Raw genomic sequence first — 19,891 nt, 5'->3', positions numbered from 1 at the left:
ATGTTACTACATTACATATATACTTACATCATGTATATATTACATGTTATTATTAATGTTACTAGATACTACATATATACTTACATCATGTATATATTACATGTTATTATGAATGTTACTACATTACATATATACTTACATCATGTATATATTACATGTTATTATGAATGTTACTACATGACATATATACTTACATCATGTATATATTACATGTTATTATGAATGTTACTACATTACATCTATAATTACATCATGTATATATTACATGTTATTATGAATGTTACTACATGACTTATATACTTACATCATGTATATATTACATGTTATTATGAATGTTACGACATGACATATATACTTACATCATGTATATATTACATGTTATTATGAATGTTACTACATGACATATATACTTACATCATGTATATATTACATGTCATTATGAATGTTACTACATGCCATATATACTTACATCATGTATATATTACATGTTATTATGAATGTTACTACATGACATATATACTTACATCATGTATATATTAAATGTTATTATGAATGTTACTACATGACATATATACTTACATAATGTATATATTACATGTTATTATGAATGTTACTACATTACATATATATTTACATCATGTATATATTAAATGTTATTATGAATGTTACTACATGACATATATACTTACATCATGTATATATTACATGTTATTATGAATGTTACTACATGACATATATACTTACATCATGTATATATTACATGTTATTATGAATGTTACTAGATACTACATATATACTTACATCATGTATATATTACATGTTATTATGAATGTTACTACATTACATATATACTTATATCATGTATATATTACATGTTATTATGAATGTTACTACATTACATATATACTTACATCATGTATATATTACATGTTATTATGAATGTTACTAGATACAACATATATACTTACATCATGTATATATTACATGTTATTATGAATGTTACTACATTACATACATACTTACATCATGTATATATTACATGTTATTATGAATGTTACTACATTACATATATGCTTACATCATGTATATATTACATGTTATTATGAATGTTACTACATTACATATATACTTACATCATGTATATATTACATGTTATTATGAATGTTACTAGATACTACATATATACTTACATCATGTATATATTACATGTTATTATGAATGTTACTACATTACATATATACTTACATCATGTATATATTACATGTTATTATGAATGTTACTACATGACATATATACTTACATCATGTATATATTACATGTTATTATGAATGTTACTACATTACATCTATAATTACATCATGTATATATTACATGTTATTATGAATGTTACTACATGACATATATACTTACATCATGTATATATTACATGTTATTATGAATGTTACTACATTACATCTATAATTACATCATGTATATATTACATGTTATTATGAATGTTACTACATGACATATATACTTACATCATGTATATATTACATGTTATTATGAATGTTACTACATGACATATATACTTACATCATGTATATATTACATGTTATTATGAATGTTACTACATGACATATATACTTACATCATGTATATATTACATGTCATTATGAATGTTACTACATGCCATATATACTTACATCATGTATATATTACATGTTATTATGAATGTTACTACATGACATATATACTTACATCATGTATATATTAAATGTTATTATGAATGTTACTACATGACATATATACTTACATCATGTATATATTACATGTTATTATGAATGTTACTACATTACATATATATTTACATCATGTATATATTAAATGTTATTATGAATGTTACTACATGACATATATACTTACATCATGTATATATTACATGTTATTATGAATGTTACTACATGACATATATACTTACATCATGTATATATTACATGTTATTATGAATGTTACTAGATACTACATATATACTTACATCATGTATATATTACATGTTATTATGAATGTTACTACATTACATATATACTTATATCATGTATATATTACATGTTATTATGAATGTTACTACATTACATATATACTTACATCATGTATATATTACATGTTATTATGAATGTTACTAGATACAACATATATACTTACATCATGTATATATTACATGTTATTATGAATGTTACTACATTACATACATACTTACATCATGTATATATTACATGTTATTATGAATGTTACTACATTACATATATGCTTACATCATGTATATATTACATGTTATTATGAATGTTACTACATTACATATATACTTACATCATGTATATATTACATGTTATTATGAATGTTACTAGATACTACATATATACTTACATCATGTATATATTACATGTTATTATGAATGTTACTACATTACATATATACTTACATCATGTATATATTACATGTTATTATGAATGTTACTACATGACATATATACTTACATCATGTATATATTACATGTTATTATGAATGTTACTACATTACATCTATAATTACATCATGTATATATTACATGTTATTATGAATGTTACTACATGACATATATACTTACATCATGTATATATTACATGTTATTATGAATGTTACTACATTACATCTATAATTACATCATGTATATATTACATGTTATTATGAATGTTACTACATGACATATATACTTACATCATGTATATATTACATGTTATTATGAATGTTACTACATGACATATATACTTACATCATGTATATATTACATGTTATTATGAATGTTACTACATGACATATATACTTACATCATGTATATATTACATGTCATTATGAATGTTACTACATGCCATATATACTTACATCATGTATATATTACATGTTATTATGAATGTTACTACATGACATATATACTTACATCATGTATATATTAAATGTTATTATGAATGTTACTACATGACATATATACTTACATCATGTATATATTACATGTTATTATGAATGTTACTACATTACATATATATTTACATCATGTATATATTAAATGTTATTATGAATGTTACTACATGACATATATACTTACATCATGTATATATTACATGTTATTATGAATGTTACTACATGACATATATACTTACATCATGTATATATTACATGTTATTATGAATGTTACTAGATACTACATATATACTTACATCATGTATATATTACATGTTATTATGAATGTTACTACATTACATATATACTTATATCATGTATATATTACATGTTATTATGAATGTTACTACATTACATATATACTTACATCATGTATATATTACATGTTATTATGAATGTTACTAGATACAACATATATACTTACATCATGTATATATTACATGTTATTATGAATGTTACTACATTACATACATACTTACATCATGTATATATTACATGTTATTATGAATGTTACTACATTACATATATACTTACATCATGTATATATTACATGTTATTATGAATGTTACTAGATACTACATATATACTTACATCATGTATATATTACATGTTATTATGAATGTTACTACATTACATATATACTTACATCATGTATATATTACATGTTATTATGAATGTTACTACATGACATATATACTTACATCATGTATATATTACATGTTATTATGAATGTTACTACATTACATCTATAATTACATCATGTATATATTACATGTTATTATGAATGTTACTACATGACATATATACTTACATCATGTATATATTACATGTTATTATGAATGTTACTACATGACATATATACTTACATCATGTATATATTACATGTTATTATGAATGTTACTACATGACATATATACTTACATCATGTATATATTACATATTATTATGAATGTTACTACATTACATATATATTTACATCATGTATATATTAAATGTTATTATGAACGTTACTACATTGCTTATATACTTATAGCGTGTGTATAAAATATTTTTGGAACGCTTTATAGGCGACGAACGTTGGTTACATTGTTAGCTGATTTTTGCAAGCGTTTATTTACGACTTAGAATGCATAAACTAAGAAAAACACGTGATAATATACTGGAGAGGCTAACTAGCTTAGATGCTAACATGAAAACAAGAAACAAAAACGACAATTTGACCTTGTTCAAACTTCATTAAACACTCAAATACAAATAATATGGCCCTTAAGAAGTCAACACAATAATTTCTTTTGCCAAGAATTATTTTTTCCAAAATAAAACTCGATTGAAAGATTGCGTGATTCAGCCAGGTTAGCATCAACCGCTAGCTAACTATTGGCTGCTACGTTGGTGAGCTACGACGCAGCTAAAAAAACGAAACAAAAAACGATTCCTTGGCAATTTTCTGACGGGGTTGGAACTCATTTCCGGCAAGAAGTTTTTTCAAAATAAAACTCGGCTGAAAGATCGCGTAATTCAGCCAGGTTAGCATCAACCGCTAACTAACTATTAGCTGCTACGTTGGCGAGCTACGACGCAGCTAAAAAAAACGAAACAAAAAAAACGATTCCTAGGCAAATTTCCGACGGGGTCGGAACTCATTTCAGGCAAGAAGTTTTTTCAAAATAAAACTCGGTTGAAAGATTGCGTGATTCAGCCAGGTTAGCATCAACCGCTAACTAACTATTAGCTGCTATGTTGGCGAGCTACGACGCAGCTAAAAAAACGAAACAAAAAACGATTCCAAGGCAATTTTCTGACGGGGTCGGAACTCATTTCCGGCAAGAAGTTTTTTCAAAATAAAACTCGGTTGAAAGATTGCGTAATTCAGCCAGGTTAGCATCAACCGCTAACTAACTATTGGCTGCTACGTTGGCGAGCTATGATGCAGCTAAAAAAAAACTAAACAAAAAAATGATTCCTAGACAACTTTAAGACGGGGTCGGAACTCGTTTCCGGCAAGAAGTTTTTTCAAAATAAAACTCGGTTGAAAGATTTCAGTGTGTGTATATAAGTACTTTTGAGGACGTTCAATGGTAATAAGGGTAACATCGTTACATCCCTAATCTGAACCTGCACATTTGACGCTAATGCTAGCTGCCAGCGGCGTAATTCAACCAGATTAGCATCAACCGCTAGCCAACTATTAGCTGACTCATTTCCAGTAAGAAATTTTTTCAAAATAAAACTCGGTTGAAAGATTTCAGTGTGTGTATAGAAGTACTAGCTGCTAGCGGCGTAATTCAGCCAGGTTAGCATCAACCGCTAGCTACCTATTAGCTAACTCATTTTCGGCAAGAATTGTTTTCAAAATAAAACTCGGTTGAAAGATTTCAGTGTGTGTATATAAGTACTTTTTGAGGACGTTCAACGGTAATAAGGGTAACATCGTTACATCCCTAATCTGCACCCGCACATTTGACGCTAATGCTAGCTGCTAGCGGCGTAATTCAGCCAGGTTAGCATCAACCGCTAACTAACTATTAGCTGCTATGTTGGCGAGCTACGACGCAGCTAAAAAAACGAAACAAAAAAAATGATTCCTAGGCAAATTTCCGACGGGGTCGGAACTCATTTCAGGCAAGAAGTTTTTTCAAAATAAAACTCGGTTGAAAGATTGCGTAATTCAGCCAGGTTAGCATCAACCGCTAGCTAACTATTGGCTGCTACGTTGGCGAGCTACGACGCAGCTAAAAAAAAAACGAAACAAAAAAACGATTCCTAGGCAACTTTCCGACGGGGTCGGAACTCATTTCCGGCAAGAAATTTTTTCAAAATAAAACTCGGTTGAAAGATTTCAGTGTGTGTATATAAGTACTTTTGAGGACGTTCAACGGTAATAAGGGTAACATCGTTACATCCCTAATCTGAACCTGCACATTTGATGCTAATGCTAGCTGCTAGCGGCGCAATTCAGCCAGGTTAGCATCAACCGCTAACTAACTATTAGCTGCTACGTTGGCGAGCTACGACGCAGCTAAAAAAACGAAACAAAAAAAATTATTCCTAGACAACTTTCCGACGGGGTCGGAACTCGTTTCCGGCAAGAAGTTTTTTCAAAATAAAACTCGGTTGAAAGATTGCGTAATTCAACCAGGTTAGCATCAACCGCTAGCTAACTATTGGCTGCTACGTTGGCGAGCTACGACGCAGCTAAAAAAAAACGAAACAAAAAAACGATTCCTAGGCAACTTTCCGACGGGGTCGGAACTCATTTCAGGCAAGAAGTTTTTCATGAAGATCGGAATAAAAGTGCGGATACAACATTTTATTTTCGCTTTTGGTCATTACAGTCAAGTCACAGAGATGTTTTTGGCCGACTGCAAATGTAAACTTTCATTTCCTTAGGCAGAAATTCCCAGATTTGTCGGTTTTTTTTAAGTAAAGCTGCAAGATTCCTCGGTAGTGAAAAAGAGCGCAAGGCCATGGAGAGATAAGAACATTCATCCAAAACTGGTCCCTCGGAGGAAGTCTTTAGAAGGACTCTGGTGTCATTGGTAGCCCAGGGCGGAGGCGGATCCGAGTCTTTGGTTGTAGAAGGCGTAATGCGGGTAGTACGGGCTGGTGGCGGGCAGAGAGTGCAGCGACACGGAGGTGGGTCCGGGCGGGAAATGGACCTTGCTGTAGGGGTGGTAGCGGGCTAGTCCCAGGCCCGGCGGCGCTCTGAGCAAGGAGCCCGGCCCGCTCATGTGGGGGAGGTGCAGGTGGCAGGGAGAAGGTCCCGACGACGAGACGGCCAGCATCTTGGCGTCCATGTCCGCAGTGGCCGTCGTGTGCATGCGCAGGTGAGCCAGGAGCTCGTCCGACATGGCGAAGCGTTTGTCGCAGGGACCCCCGGCCGAGACCCAGTTGCAGGCGTGGGGAAGCGGGTCGTTGGGCAGCATGTAGCCGTACGAGTACAAAGGGTGGGCGAGAGCGGACGCTCCGCCGTGGTGTAGGGGGTGCAGCGGGTGGGAGGGATACACCAAGGGGAAACCGGACTTGAGGGCGGAGGACTCGTGGATGCAGGAGTGGTAGCTGAGACAGTAGGGGTCCCGGCATAGACCCTGCATGAAGGAGGGCGGGGAGGCCCTCGTGAGAGGGCTGGAGCTCGGATGCTTCCCAGGGACGCCCATACTTCCCAGGCCAGACTTGTCCAAACCGGGAACCAACGAGGGCGGGTAGCTGGCGTACGCCCCGGCCACGGACCCGTGGTAGCCCAAATTGGACGAGGTAAGCGGGTAGAGCGCCTTGTAAGGAGAAACGGGCACCGACTCCGGCTTGTCGACCACGGAGCCGCCGTCCGAGCTGCCGGTGCTGCAGTTGGCGCTGGCCCGAGCGCGGCTGGAGTTGGCCAGGTGCGGACCCTCCGGGGGCGACTTGCTTGCCTCCGCGTCTTTTTTGCCTCCGCCCGGGCTGTCCGGGTCGCAACCGCTGCTTGGCGTGTGGGCGCGCGCCTGGGGCGTCCTCGCCACCGGACTGTTTGACGGGGTTGCTCTGCCGGCTGCGGGGCTGGGGGAGGAGGAGTGGGGAGCGGTATTCCCGTTATTGCTGACTACCCTTAATCCTCCCTTTTCCAAGCCGCCGCTTACACGGTCTCTGTCCCCGCCGCCCCCGCCGCCGCCCCCGCCGCCCCCGCCTTTGAGGTAAGGCTTGAAGCCGGACTTGTCCTCCGAGAGGGGGCGCTGTTCTCCCAGTTTCAAGCTGGAAAGGGACGAACGACCCCCGGCGTCCTTCTCTTTGTGCTTGGAGGAGGACGGGGGATCGGACTTTCCGATCTGAGAGCAGGTCTGAGCGAGAAGGGCCAGCGGACTCTTCTTGGCATCCAGCTGTCAGAAAAAACAACATTTAGCATTTTTCATCACAAGTAGAGAAATGTGTGATTTTATCAGGGTTGCCCAGAAAAAAACTATTCACATTTTTATTTATTTCGATTCTGAATCGATTCATAATTTTCAAGAATAGGTCAAAAAAATGTTTTTTAAAGAACACATTTTTTTCAATATATTTTTAGCCCACATTTAAACAATTTAAAAAAGGTTTTTATTATCATTTACACAGCAAATAATATATTGTGAGTATCGGTTTCAATCCAGATTCTGAATCAAATTGAATATTGACTTCTTGTAAGATTCACATCCATAAGTTTTATTGAAAGCAAAAAAAAAGGTTTGAAAACAAAATTAATTTAAAATTAAATTTAAAAAAAAAAAAAATATATATATATATATATATATATATATTTTTTTTTTTTTTTTTTTTTTTCAAACCCAAAAAATATTTTGGTGACAAATCGTTTTTGGTTTTTTTAACTTTCACTCTGAACACATTTGGAGGGAAAACGCCATGAGGGGTGGACAAACCTGACCAATCAAAACATATTGTTGGAAGAGGCCCCGCCCACAAGATTTTTAAGTTGAGTCACAACCTAAAAAAACTAAAAAAAAAAAAACAGATTTATATCTGATTTTTTTTTAAGAAACTTTTTTTTTTCTTCCAAATCAATTTATTTACAAGTTTCAAATCCATTTTCTTGTTGCAAATCACCTGACCAATAAAAACCCTTTGTTGGAAGAGGCCCCGCCCACAGGATTTTTAAGTTAAGTTAAGTCATAACCCAAAAAAACGATTTGTATCTGATTTTTGTTTAAAAATATTTTTTTCCCGAAATCAATTTATTTACAAGTTTCGAATCCATTTTCTTGTTGCAAATCACCTGACCAATAAAAACAAATTATTGGAAGAGGCCCCGCCCACAAGATTTTTAAGTTGAGTCACAACCTAAAAAAACTAAAAAAAAAAAAACAGATTTTTATCAGATTTTTTTTTAAGAAACATTTTTTTTTCTTCCAAATCAATTTATTTACAAGTTTCAAATCCATTTTCTTGTTGCAAATCACCTGACCAATAAAAACCCTTTGTTGGAAGAGGCCCCGCCCACAGGATTTTTAAGTTAAGTTAAGTCATAACCCAAAAAAACGATTTGTATCTGATTTTTGTTTAAAAATGTTTTTTTTCCGAAATAAATTTATTTACAAGTTTCGAATCCATTTTCTTCTTGCAAATCACCGGACCAATAAAAACAAATTATTGGAAGAGGCCCCGCCCACAATATTTTTAAGTTGAGTCACAACCCAAAAAAACTAAACAAAAAAACTGATTTTTATCTGATTTTTGTTTAAAAACTTTTTTTTTCTCTTGCAAATCAATTTATTTACAAGTTTCAAATCCATTTTCCTGATGCAAATCACCTGACCAATAAAAACACATTGTTGGAAGAGGCCCCGCCCACAAATATTTTAAGTTGAGTCACATGTGGATCAATAAAGTTTGTCTAAGTATAAGTCTAACCCCCCCAAAAAACAATTTGTATCCGACTTTTGTTTAAAATTTTGTTTTCCCCAAATCAATTTATTTACAAGTTTCAAATCCATTTTCTTGTTGCAAATCACCTGACCAATAAAAACCCTTTGTTGGAAGAGGCCCCGCCCACAGGATTTTTAAGTTTAGTCATAACCCCAAAAAAAAGATTTGTATCTGATTTTTGTTTAAAAATGTTTTTTTTCCAAAATCAATTTATTTACAAGTTTCGAATCCATTTTCTTCTTGCAAATCACCGGACCAATAAAAACAAATTATTGGAAGAGGCCCCGCCCACAAGATTTTTAAGTTGAGTCACAACCCAAAAAAACTAAACAAAAAAAACAGATTTTTATCTGATTTTTGTTTCAAAACTTTTTTTTTCTCTTGCAAATCAATTTATTTACAAGTTTCAAATCCATTTTCCTGATGCAAATCACCTGACCAATAAAAACACATTGTTGGAAGAGGCCCCGCCCACAAATATTTTAAGTTGAGTCACATGTGGCTCAATAAAGTTTGTCTAAGTATAAGTCTAACCCCCCAAAAAAACAATTTGTATCCGATTTTTGTTTAAAAAATTTGTTTTCCCCAAATCAATTTATTTACAAGTTTCAAATTAATTTTCTTGATGCAAATCACCTGACCAATAAAAAAAATTATTGGAAGAGGCCCCACCCACAAGATTTTTAAGTTGAGTGATAACCCCCCAAAAAAAGATTTGTATCTGATTTTTGTTTAAAAACTTTTTTTCCCCAAATCAATTTTCTGTTACAGATAACTTGACCAATAAAAAGAGGCCCCGCCCACAAGATTTTAAGTTGAGTCATAACAAAAAAAAGGAAAAAAGATTTGTATCTGATTTCTGTTTAATATATATATATATATATATATATATATATATATATATATATATATATATATATATATATATATATATATATATATATATATTATTTTTATTTTTTTTTAAATGCATTTTCTTTGTTGGAGAAGCCCCGCCCACAAAATGTTTAAGTTGAGTCACAACCCCCTAAACAAATTATTTGTATCCGTTTTTTTTGTTTTTTTTAATGTTTTTTTTCTTCCCCAAAGCAATTTATTTACAAGTTTCAAATCCATGTTCTTGTTGCAAATCACCTGACCAATAAAAACACATTGTTGGAAGAGGCCCCGCCCACAAGATTTTTAAGTTGACTCATAACCAAAGAAAAACAAAAAACGATTTGTATCTGATTTCTGTTTGAAAAAAAATAAAAAAATAAAAATATATATATATTATTTATTAATTTTTTTTTCAAATCAATTTTCTTGTTGCAAATCACCTGACCAATAAAAACCCTTTGTTAGAAGAGGCCCCGCCCACAGGATTTTTAAGTTAAGTTAAGTCATAACCCAAAAAAACGATTTGTATCTGATTTTTGTTTAAAAATGTTTTTTTTCCAAAATCAATTTATTTACAAGTTTCGAATCCATTTTTTTCTTGCAAATCACCTGACCAATAAAAAAAAATTATTGGAAGAGGCCCCGCCCACAATATTTTTAAGTTGAGTCACAACCCAAAAAAACTAAACAAAAAAAACAGATTTTTATCTGATTTTTGTTTCAAAACTTTTTTTTTCTCTTGCAAATCAATTTATTTACAAGTTTCAAATCCATTTTCCTGATGCAAATCACCTGACCAATAAAAACACATTGTTGGAAGAGGCCCCGCCCACAAATATTTTAAGTTGAGTCACATGTGGCTCAATAAAGTTTGTCTAAGTATAAGTCTAACCCCCCAAAAAAACAATTTGTATCCGATTTTTGTTTAAAAAATTTGTTTTCCCCAAATCAATTTATTTACAAGTTTCAAATTAATTTTCTTGATGCAAATCACCTGACCAATAAAAAAAATTATTGGAAGAGGCCCCACCCACAAGATTTTTAAGTTGAGTGATAACCCCCCAAAAAAAGATTTGTATCTGATTTTTGTTTAAAAACTTTTTTTCCCCAAATCAATTTTCTGTTACAGATAACTTGACCAATAAAAAGAGGCCCCGCCCACAAGATTTTAAGTTGAGTCATAACAAAAAAAAGGAAAAAAGATTTGTATCTGATTTCTGTTTAATATATATATATATATATATATATATATATATATATATATATATATATATATATATATATATATATATATATATATATATATTTATTTTTATTTTTTTTTAAATGCATTTTCTTTGTTGGAGAAGCCCCGCCCACAAAATGTTTAAGTTGAGTCACAACCCCCTAAACAAATTATTTGTATCCGTTTTTTTTGTTTTTTTTAATGTTTTTTTTCTTCCCCAAAGCAATTTATTTACAAGTTTCAAATCCATGTTCTTGTTGCAAATCACCTGACCAATAAAAACACATTGTTGGAAGAGGCCCCGCCCACAAGATTTTTAAGTTGACTCATAACCAAAGAAAAACAAAAAACGATTTGTATCTGATTTCTGTTTGAAAAAAAATAAAAAAATAAAAATATATATATATTATTTATTAATTTTTTTTTCAAATCAATTTTCTTGTTGCAAATCACCTGACCAATAAAAACCCTTTGTTAGAAGAGGCCCCGCCCACAAAATGTTTAAGTTGCGTCACAACCCCCTAAAAAATTATTTGTATCCGATTTTCTTTTTTTAAATGTTTTTTTCCCCCCCAAATCAATTTATTTACAAGTTTCAAATCCATTTTCTTGTTGAAAATCACCTGACCAATATTTACAAATTATTGGAAGAGGCCCCGCCCACAATATTTTTAAGTTGAGTCATAACTCAAAAAAAACGATTTGCATTACATTTTTGTGTATAAATATTTTTCAACATAATACGCTAAAATCTTTTTTTTTTTTTATTAATTTTTGAAAAAACAAATAAACGCCTTGTATTTTTTTAGACATACTTTATTTTTCTTCATATATTATCCGCTGTATAACTAGAGAGGCGTAATACAACACCTCCATAAGAAAAACAACAAAATAAAGATATTTTTGGAAGAGGCCCCGCCCACAATATTTTAAAGTTGAGTCATAACCCCCCAAAAAACAATTTGTATCTGATTTTGTTTAAAAATTAAATTTTTCCCCAAATCAATTTATTTACAAGTTTCAAATCCATGTTCTTGTTGCAAATCACCTGACCAATAAAAACACTTTGTTAGAAGAGGCCCCGCCCACAAGATTTTTAAGTTGAGTCATAACCAAAGAAAAACAAGAAACGATTTGTATCTGATTTCTGTTAAAAAAAAGAAAATAATATATATATATAATATATATATATATATATATATATATATATACACATACATACATATATATATATATTTATTTTTATTTTTTTTCAAATCCATTTTCTTGTTGCAAATCACCTGACCAATAAAAACACTTTGTTGGAAGAGGCCCCGCCCACAAAATGTTTAAGTTGCGTCACAACCCCCTAAAAAATGATTTGTATCCGATTTTCTTTTTTTAAATGTTTTTTTCCCCCCCAAATCAATTTATTTACAAGTTTCAAATCCATTTTCTTGTTGCAAATCACCTGACCAATATTTACAAATTATTGGAAGAGGCCCCGCCCACAATATTTTTAAGTTGAGTCATAACTAAAAAAAAAACGATTTGCATCCGATTTTTGTGTATAAATATTTTTTAACATAATACGCTAAAATCTTTTTTTTTTAAATTAATTTTTGAAAAAACAAATAAACGCCTTATATTTTTTTTAGACATAATATATGAAGAAAAATAAAGTATCAGCTGTATAACTAGAGAGGCGTAATACAACACCTCCATAAGAAAAACAACAAAATAAAGATGTTGTTGGAAGAGGCCCCGCCCACAATATTTTAAAGTTGAGTCATAACCCCCCAAAAAACAATTTGTATCTGATTTTGTTTAAAAATTAAATTTTTCCCCAAATCAATTTATTTACAAGTTTCAAATCCATGTTCTTGTTGCAAATCACCTGACCAATAAAAACACTTTGTTAGAAGAGGCCCCGCCCACAAGATTTTTAAGTTGAGTCATAACCAAAGAAAAACAAGAAACGATTTGTATCTGATTTCTGTTAAAAAAAAGAAAATAATATATATATATAATATATATATATATATATATATATATATATACACATACATACATATATATATATTTTTATTTTTATTTTTTTTCAAATCCATTTTCTTGTTGCAAATCACCTGACCAATAAAAACACTTTGTTAGAAGAGGCCCCGCCCACAAAATGTTTAAGTTGCGTCACATCCCCCTAAAAAATGATTTGTATCCGATTTTCTTTTTTTTAATGTTTTTTTTCCCCCCCAAATCAATTTATTTACAAGTTTCAAATCCATTTTCTTGTTGCAAATCACCTGACCAATATTTACAAATTATTGGAAGAGGCCCCGCCCACAATATTTTTAAGTTGAGTCATAACTAAAAAAAACCGATTTGCATCCGATTTTTGTGTATAAATATTTTTTAACATAATACGCTAAAATCTTTTTTTTTTAATTAATTTTTGAAAAAACAAATAAACGCCTTATATTTTTTTTAGACATACTTCATTTTTCTTCATATATTATCCGCTGTATAACTAGAGAGGCGTAATACAACACCTCCATAAGAAAAATAACAAAATAAAGATGTTGTTGGAAGAGGCCCCGCCCACAAGATTTTTAAGTTGAGTCACAACCCAAAAAAACTAAACAAAAAAAACAGATTTTTATCTGATTTTTGTTTAAAAACTTTTTTTTTCTCTTGCAAATCAATTTATTTACAAGTTTCAAATCCATTTTCCTGATGCAAATCACCTGACCAATAAAAACACATTGTTGGAAGAGGCCCTGCCCACAAATATTTTAAGTTGAGTCACATGTGGATCAATAAAGTTTGTCTAAGTATAAGTCTAACCCCCCAAAAAAACAATTTGTATCCGATTTTTGTTTAAAAAATTTGTTTTCCCCAAATCAATTTATTTACAAGTTTCAAATTCATTTTCTTGATGCAAATCACCTGACCAATAAAAAAAAATTATTGGAAGAGGCCCCGCCCACAAGATTTGTAAGTTGAGCGATAACCCCGAAAAAACGATTTGTATCTGATTTTTGTTTAAAAACGTTTTTTCCCCAAATCAATTTCCTGTTACAGATAACTTGACCAATAAAAATATATTGTTGGAAGAGGCCCCGCCCACAAGATTTTAAGTTGAGTCATAACCAAAAAAAACTAATGATTTGTATCTGATTTCTGTTTAATATATATATATATATATATATATATATATATATATATATATATACCGTATGTATATATATATATATATATATATATATATATATTTTAAATGCATTTTCTTGTTGCAAATCACCTGACCAATAAAAACACTTTGTTGGAGAAGCCCCGCCCACAAAATGTTTACGTTGCGTCACAACACCCTAAACAAATTATTTGTATCCGTTTTTTTTGGGTTTTTTTATGGGTTTTTTTCACCCCAAAGCAATTTATTTACACGTTTTTCTTGCAAATCACCTGACCAATAAAAACACATTGTTGGAAGAGGCCCCGCCCACAAGATTTTTAAGTTGACTCATAACCAAAGAAAAACAAAAAACGATTTGTATCTGATTTCTGTTTGAAAAAAAAAATTTAAAAAAATAAATATATATATATTATTTATTAATTTATTTTTTCAAATCAATTTTCTTGTTGCAAATCACCTGACCAATAAAAACACTTTGTTAGAAGAGGCCCCGCCCACAAAATGTTTAAGTTGCGTCACATCCCCCTAAAAAATGATTTGTATCCGATTTTCTTTTTTTTAATGTTTTTTTTTCCCCCCAAATCAATTTATTTACAAGTTTCAAATCCATTTTCTTGTTGCAAATCACCTGACCAATATTTACAAATTATTGGAAGAGGCCCCGCCCACAATATTTTTAAGTTGAGTCATAACTAAAAAAAAAACGATTTGCATCCGATTTTTGTGTATAAATATTTTTTAACATAATACGCTAAAATCTTTTTTTTTAAATTAATTTTTGAAAAAACAAATAAACGCCTTATATATTTTTTAGACATAATATATGAAGAAAAATAAAGTATCAGCTGTATAACTAGAGAGGCGTAATACAACACCTCCATAAGAAAAACAACAAAATAAAGTTGTTGGAAGAAGCCCCGCCCACAATATTTTAAAGTTGAGTCATAACCCCCAAAAAACAATTTGTATCTGATTTTGTTTAAAAAATATTTTTTTCCCCCAAATCAATTTATTTACAAGTTTCAAATCCATGTTCTTGTTGCAAATCACCTGACCAATAAAAACACTTTGTTAGAAGAGGCCCCGCCCACAAGATTTTTAAGTCGAGTCATAACCAAAGAAAAACAAGAAACGATTTGTATCTGATTTCTGTTAAAAAAAAGAAAAGAATATATATATATATACATACATATATATATATATATATATATTTTATTTTTTATTTTTTTTCAAATCCATTTTCTTGTTGCAAATCACCTGACCAATAAAAACACTTTGTTAGAAGAGGCCCCGCCCACAAAATGTTTAAGTTGCGTCACAACCCCCTAAAAAAATTATTTGCATCCGATTTTCTTTTTTATGTTTTTTTTCCCCCAAATCAATTTATTTACAAGTTTCAAATCCATTTTCTTGTTGAAAATCACCTGACCAATAAAAAAAAATTATTGGAAGAGGCCCCGCCCACAATATTTTTAAGTTGAGTCATAACTCAAAAAAAACGATTTGCATTAGATTTTTGTGTATAAATATTTTTTTACATAATACGCTAAAATCTTTTTTTTTTTATTAATTTTTGAAAAAACAAATAAACGCCTTATATTTTTTTTAGACATAATATATGAAGAAAAATAAAGTATCAGCTGTATAACTAGAGAGGCGTAATACAACACCTCCATAAGAAAAACAACAAAATAAAGTTGTTGGAAGAAGCCCCGCCCACAATATTTTAAAGTTGAGTCATAACCCCCCAAAAAACAATTTGTATCTGATTTTGTTTAAAAAATATTTTTTTCCCCAAATCAATTTATTTACAAGTTTCAAATCCATTTTCTTGTTGCAAATCACCTGACCAATAAAAACACTTTGTTAGAAGAGGCCCCGCCCACAAGATTTTTAAGTCGAGTCATAACCAAAGAAAAACAAGAAACGATTTGTATCTGATTTCTGTTAAAAAAAGAAAATAATATATATATATATACATATATATATATATATATATATATATATATATATATATATATATATTATTATTATTTTTTTTTTTCAAATCCATTTTCTTGTTGCAAATCACCTGACCAATAAAAACACTTTGTTAGAAGAGGCCCCGCCCACAAGATTTTTAAGTTGAGTCATAACCAAAGAAAAACAAAAAACGATTTGTATCTGATTTCTGTTTAAAAAAAAAATTAAAAAAAATAAAAATGTATATATATATATATATATATTTTTTTTTTTTCAAATCCATTTTCTTGTTGCAAATCACCTGACCAATAAAAACACTTTGTTAGAAGAGGCCCCGCCCACAAAATGTTTAAGTTGCGTCACAACCCCCTAAAAAAATTATTTGTATCCGATTTTCTTTCTTTTTTTTTTATGTTTTTTTTCCCCCAAATCAATTTATTTACAAGTTTCAAATCAATTTTCTTGTTGAAAATCACGTGACCAATAAAAACAAATTATTGGAAGAGGCCCCGCCCACAATATTTTTAAGTTGAGTCATAACTCAAAAAAAACGATTTGCATTAGATTTTTGTGTATAAATATTTTTTTACATAATACGCTAATTAATTTTTGAAAAAACAAATAAACGCCTTATATATTTTTTTAAACATACTTTATTTTTCTTCATATATTATCCGCTGTATAACTAGAGAGGCGTAATACAACACCTCCATAAGAAAAACAACAAAATAAAGATATTTTTGGAAGAGGCCCCGCCCACAATATTTTAAAGTTGAGTCATAACCCCCCAAAAAACAATTTGTATCTGATTTTGTTTAAAACTTAAATTTTTCCCCAAATCAATTTATTTACAAGTTTCAAATCCATGTTCTTGTTGCAAATCACCTGACCAATAAAAACACTTTGTTAGAAGAGGCCCCGCCCACAAGATTTTTAAATCGAGTCATAACCAAAGAAAAACAAGAAACGATTTGTATCTGATTTCTGTTAAAAAAAGAAAAGAATATATATATATATACATATATATATATATATATTTATTTATTTTTTTTCAAATCCATTTTCTTGTTGCAAATCACCTGACCAATAAAAACACTTTGTTAGAAGAGGCCCCGCCCACAAAATGTTTAAGTTGCGTCACAACCCCCTAAAAAAATTATTTGTATCCGATTTTCTTTTTTTCTTTTTTAATGTTTTTTTCCCCCCAAATCAATTTATTTACAAGTTTCAAATCAATTTTCTTGTTGAAAATCACGTGACCAATAAAAACAAATTATTGGAAGAGGCCCCGCCCACAATATTTTTAAGTTGAGTCATAACTCAAAAAAAACGATTTGCATTAGATTTTTGTGTATAAATATTTTTTTACATAATACGCTAAAATCTTTTTTTTTTTTTTTAGTTTTTCAAAAAAACAAATAAACGCCTTATATTTTTTTAAACATACTTTATTTTTCTTCATATATTATCCGCTGTGTAACTAGAGAGGCGTAATACAACACCTCCATAAGAAAAACAACAAGATAGTAGCACTTTTCACCATTAAAAGGGAATTTTAAAGCCGCTTTTAAAGGTCGATGCGTGGCAGCACAGCCCAATAAAACCCCGCCGAACACTCGGCGTGGGTGTTCGTAACCCGAAAGCAAACTAATAATAACGCCACCATGTACCTCGATGCTGATAGGCGCCGGCGTTAACGGTTGTAAATATTCCGGGTGGAGCAAGTGTCCGGTGTGCGCCGTCAACATGTTGATCATGCGGATCGGAATCCTCCTCGACTGCCGAATCGGATCCTGCGGGGTCAGGAGGACGGAACCGGTTCGCTCGCCGAGCTCGACCCGCCTGTTAGTGACTGGACGCGGCGGGAGATCTTTCATCTGGGTTGTTGTAATCCATTAGAGTCCGGTTCCGTTCACGGGAGGAGAAAAAAAGACAAAACAAACATTAAAAAAAAAACCAGTCCCGGGGAAAAAGACGGTGTCTACTTCTTCTTCATGGCGGCCTGGTGTCGGACCGGTTGCGTCAGAACGGTTCCGAAGTGGCCCACTTCCGTGTGTGCGCCGCGCGACTCTGGCAGCTGTGCTGCGCAACACTCACTTCAAAGAGAGAGGCGAGGCTGCATGGCTAATGAGGGGGGCGGGGCACGCGGCAAGGAGGCGGGGCTTACGTCACAATGGCGGCCGGTTTGTTTACATGTTTGCTACTCCTTCAACTTACTTTTTCAAATGGACTTTTAAAATACATTTTTGAATGATTCGCAACACTCCAAAAATATTTGGAAACATTTTTTTAATGAAAAAAATAAATAAATACATATATATTTTTTTTTTAAACAAACTCCAATATTGTTTTTAAATAAAGAAATACAATCATATACGGACTGTATCCCTGCAGACTGTATTGATATTCATTGATGTATAGTGTATATATTCTGTATTTATGTAGATTTAATTAAAAAAATTAAAACATTTTTTTTTTTTTTTTCTTGTGCGGCCCGGTATCAATCGGTCCGCGGCCCGGTGGTTGGGGACCACTGATGTAGAGGATCTTTGACTAGTGCTGTGTTTAAGAAGCAGCAGAGTGTTCTTGTTTTCACGTAGAGGATCTTTGACTAGTGCTGCGTTTAAGAAGCAGCAAAGTGTTCTTGTTGTCACGTAGAGGATCTTTGACTAGTGCTGCGTTTAAGAAGCAGCAGAGTGTGCTTGTTGTTACGTAGAGGATCTTTGACTAGTGCTGTGTTTAAGAAGCAGCAGCGTGTGCGTGTTGTCACGTAGAGGATCTTTGACTAGTGCTGCGTTTAAGAAGCAGCAAAGTGTGCATGTTGTCACGTAGAGGATCTTTGACTAGTGCTGTGTTTAAGAAGCAGCAGAGTGTGCATGTTGTCACGTAGAGGATCTTTGACTAGTGCTGTGTTTAAGAAGCAGCAGAGTGTGCGTGTTGTTACGTAGAGGATATTTGACTAGTGCTGTGTTTAAGAAGCAGCAGAGTGTGCGTGTTGTTACGTAGAGGATCTTTGACTAGTGCTGTGTTTAAGAAGCAGCAGAGTGTGCTTGTTGTTACGTAGAGGATCTTTGACTAGTGCTGTGTTTAAGAAGCAGCAGAGTGTGCGTGTTGTTACGTAGAGGATCTTTGACTAGTGCTGTGTTTAAGAAGCAGCAGAGTGTGCGTGCTGTTACGTAGAGGATCTTTGACTAGTGCTGTGTTTAAGAAGCAGCAGAGTGTGCTTGTTGTTACGTAGAGGATCTTTGACTAGTGCTGCGTTTAAGAAGCAGCAGAGTGTTCTTGTTGTCACA

The 19,891-nt window shown here is 32.1% G+C and overlaps 1 protein-coding gene across 1 annotated transcript; it reads right to left on the bottom strand.

Moving 5' to 3' along the window:
• Positions 1-6,265: 6,265 nt before the first annotated feature.
• Positions 6,266-18,685, bottom strand: LOC133610272 (zinc finger protein 703-like). The gene is made up of 2 exons (XM_061966417.2): positions 18,269-18,685; positions 6,266-7,826 (listed from the first exon to the last, which is right to left on the bottom strand). The coding sequence occupies exons 1-2, from the start codon at positions 18,473-18,475 to the stop codon at positions 6,510-6,512; spliced, it is 1,524 nt and encodes a 507-aa protein (XP_061822401.2). The 5' UTR covers positions 18,476-18,685; the 3' UTR covers positions 6,266-6,509.
• Between the last annotated feature and the right edge of the window lie 1,206 nt (positions 18,686-19,891).

This window comes from Nerophis lumbriciformis, linkage group LG11, assembly GCF_033978685.3.
Source record: "Nerophis lumbriciformis linkage group LG11, RoL_Nlum_v2.1, whole genome shotgun sequence".
Taxonomy (NCBI): domain Eukaryota; kingdom Metazoa; phylum Chordata; class Actinopteri; order Syngnathiformes; family Syngnathidae; genus Nerophis; species Nerophis lumbriciformis.
Note: the sequence above shows the minus strand (reverse complement) of the source record. Positions and strands in the feature narration are given on the sequence as shown.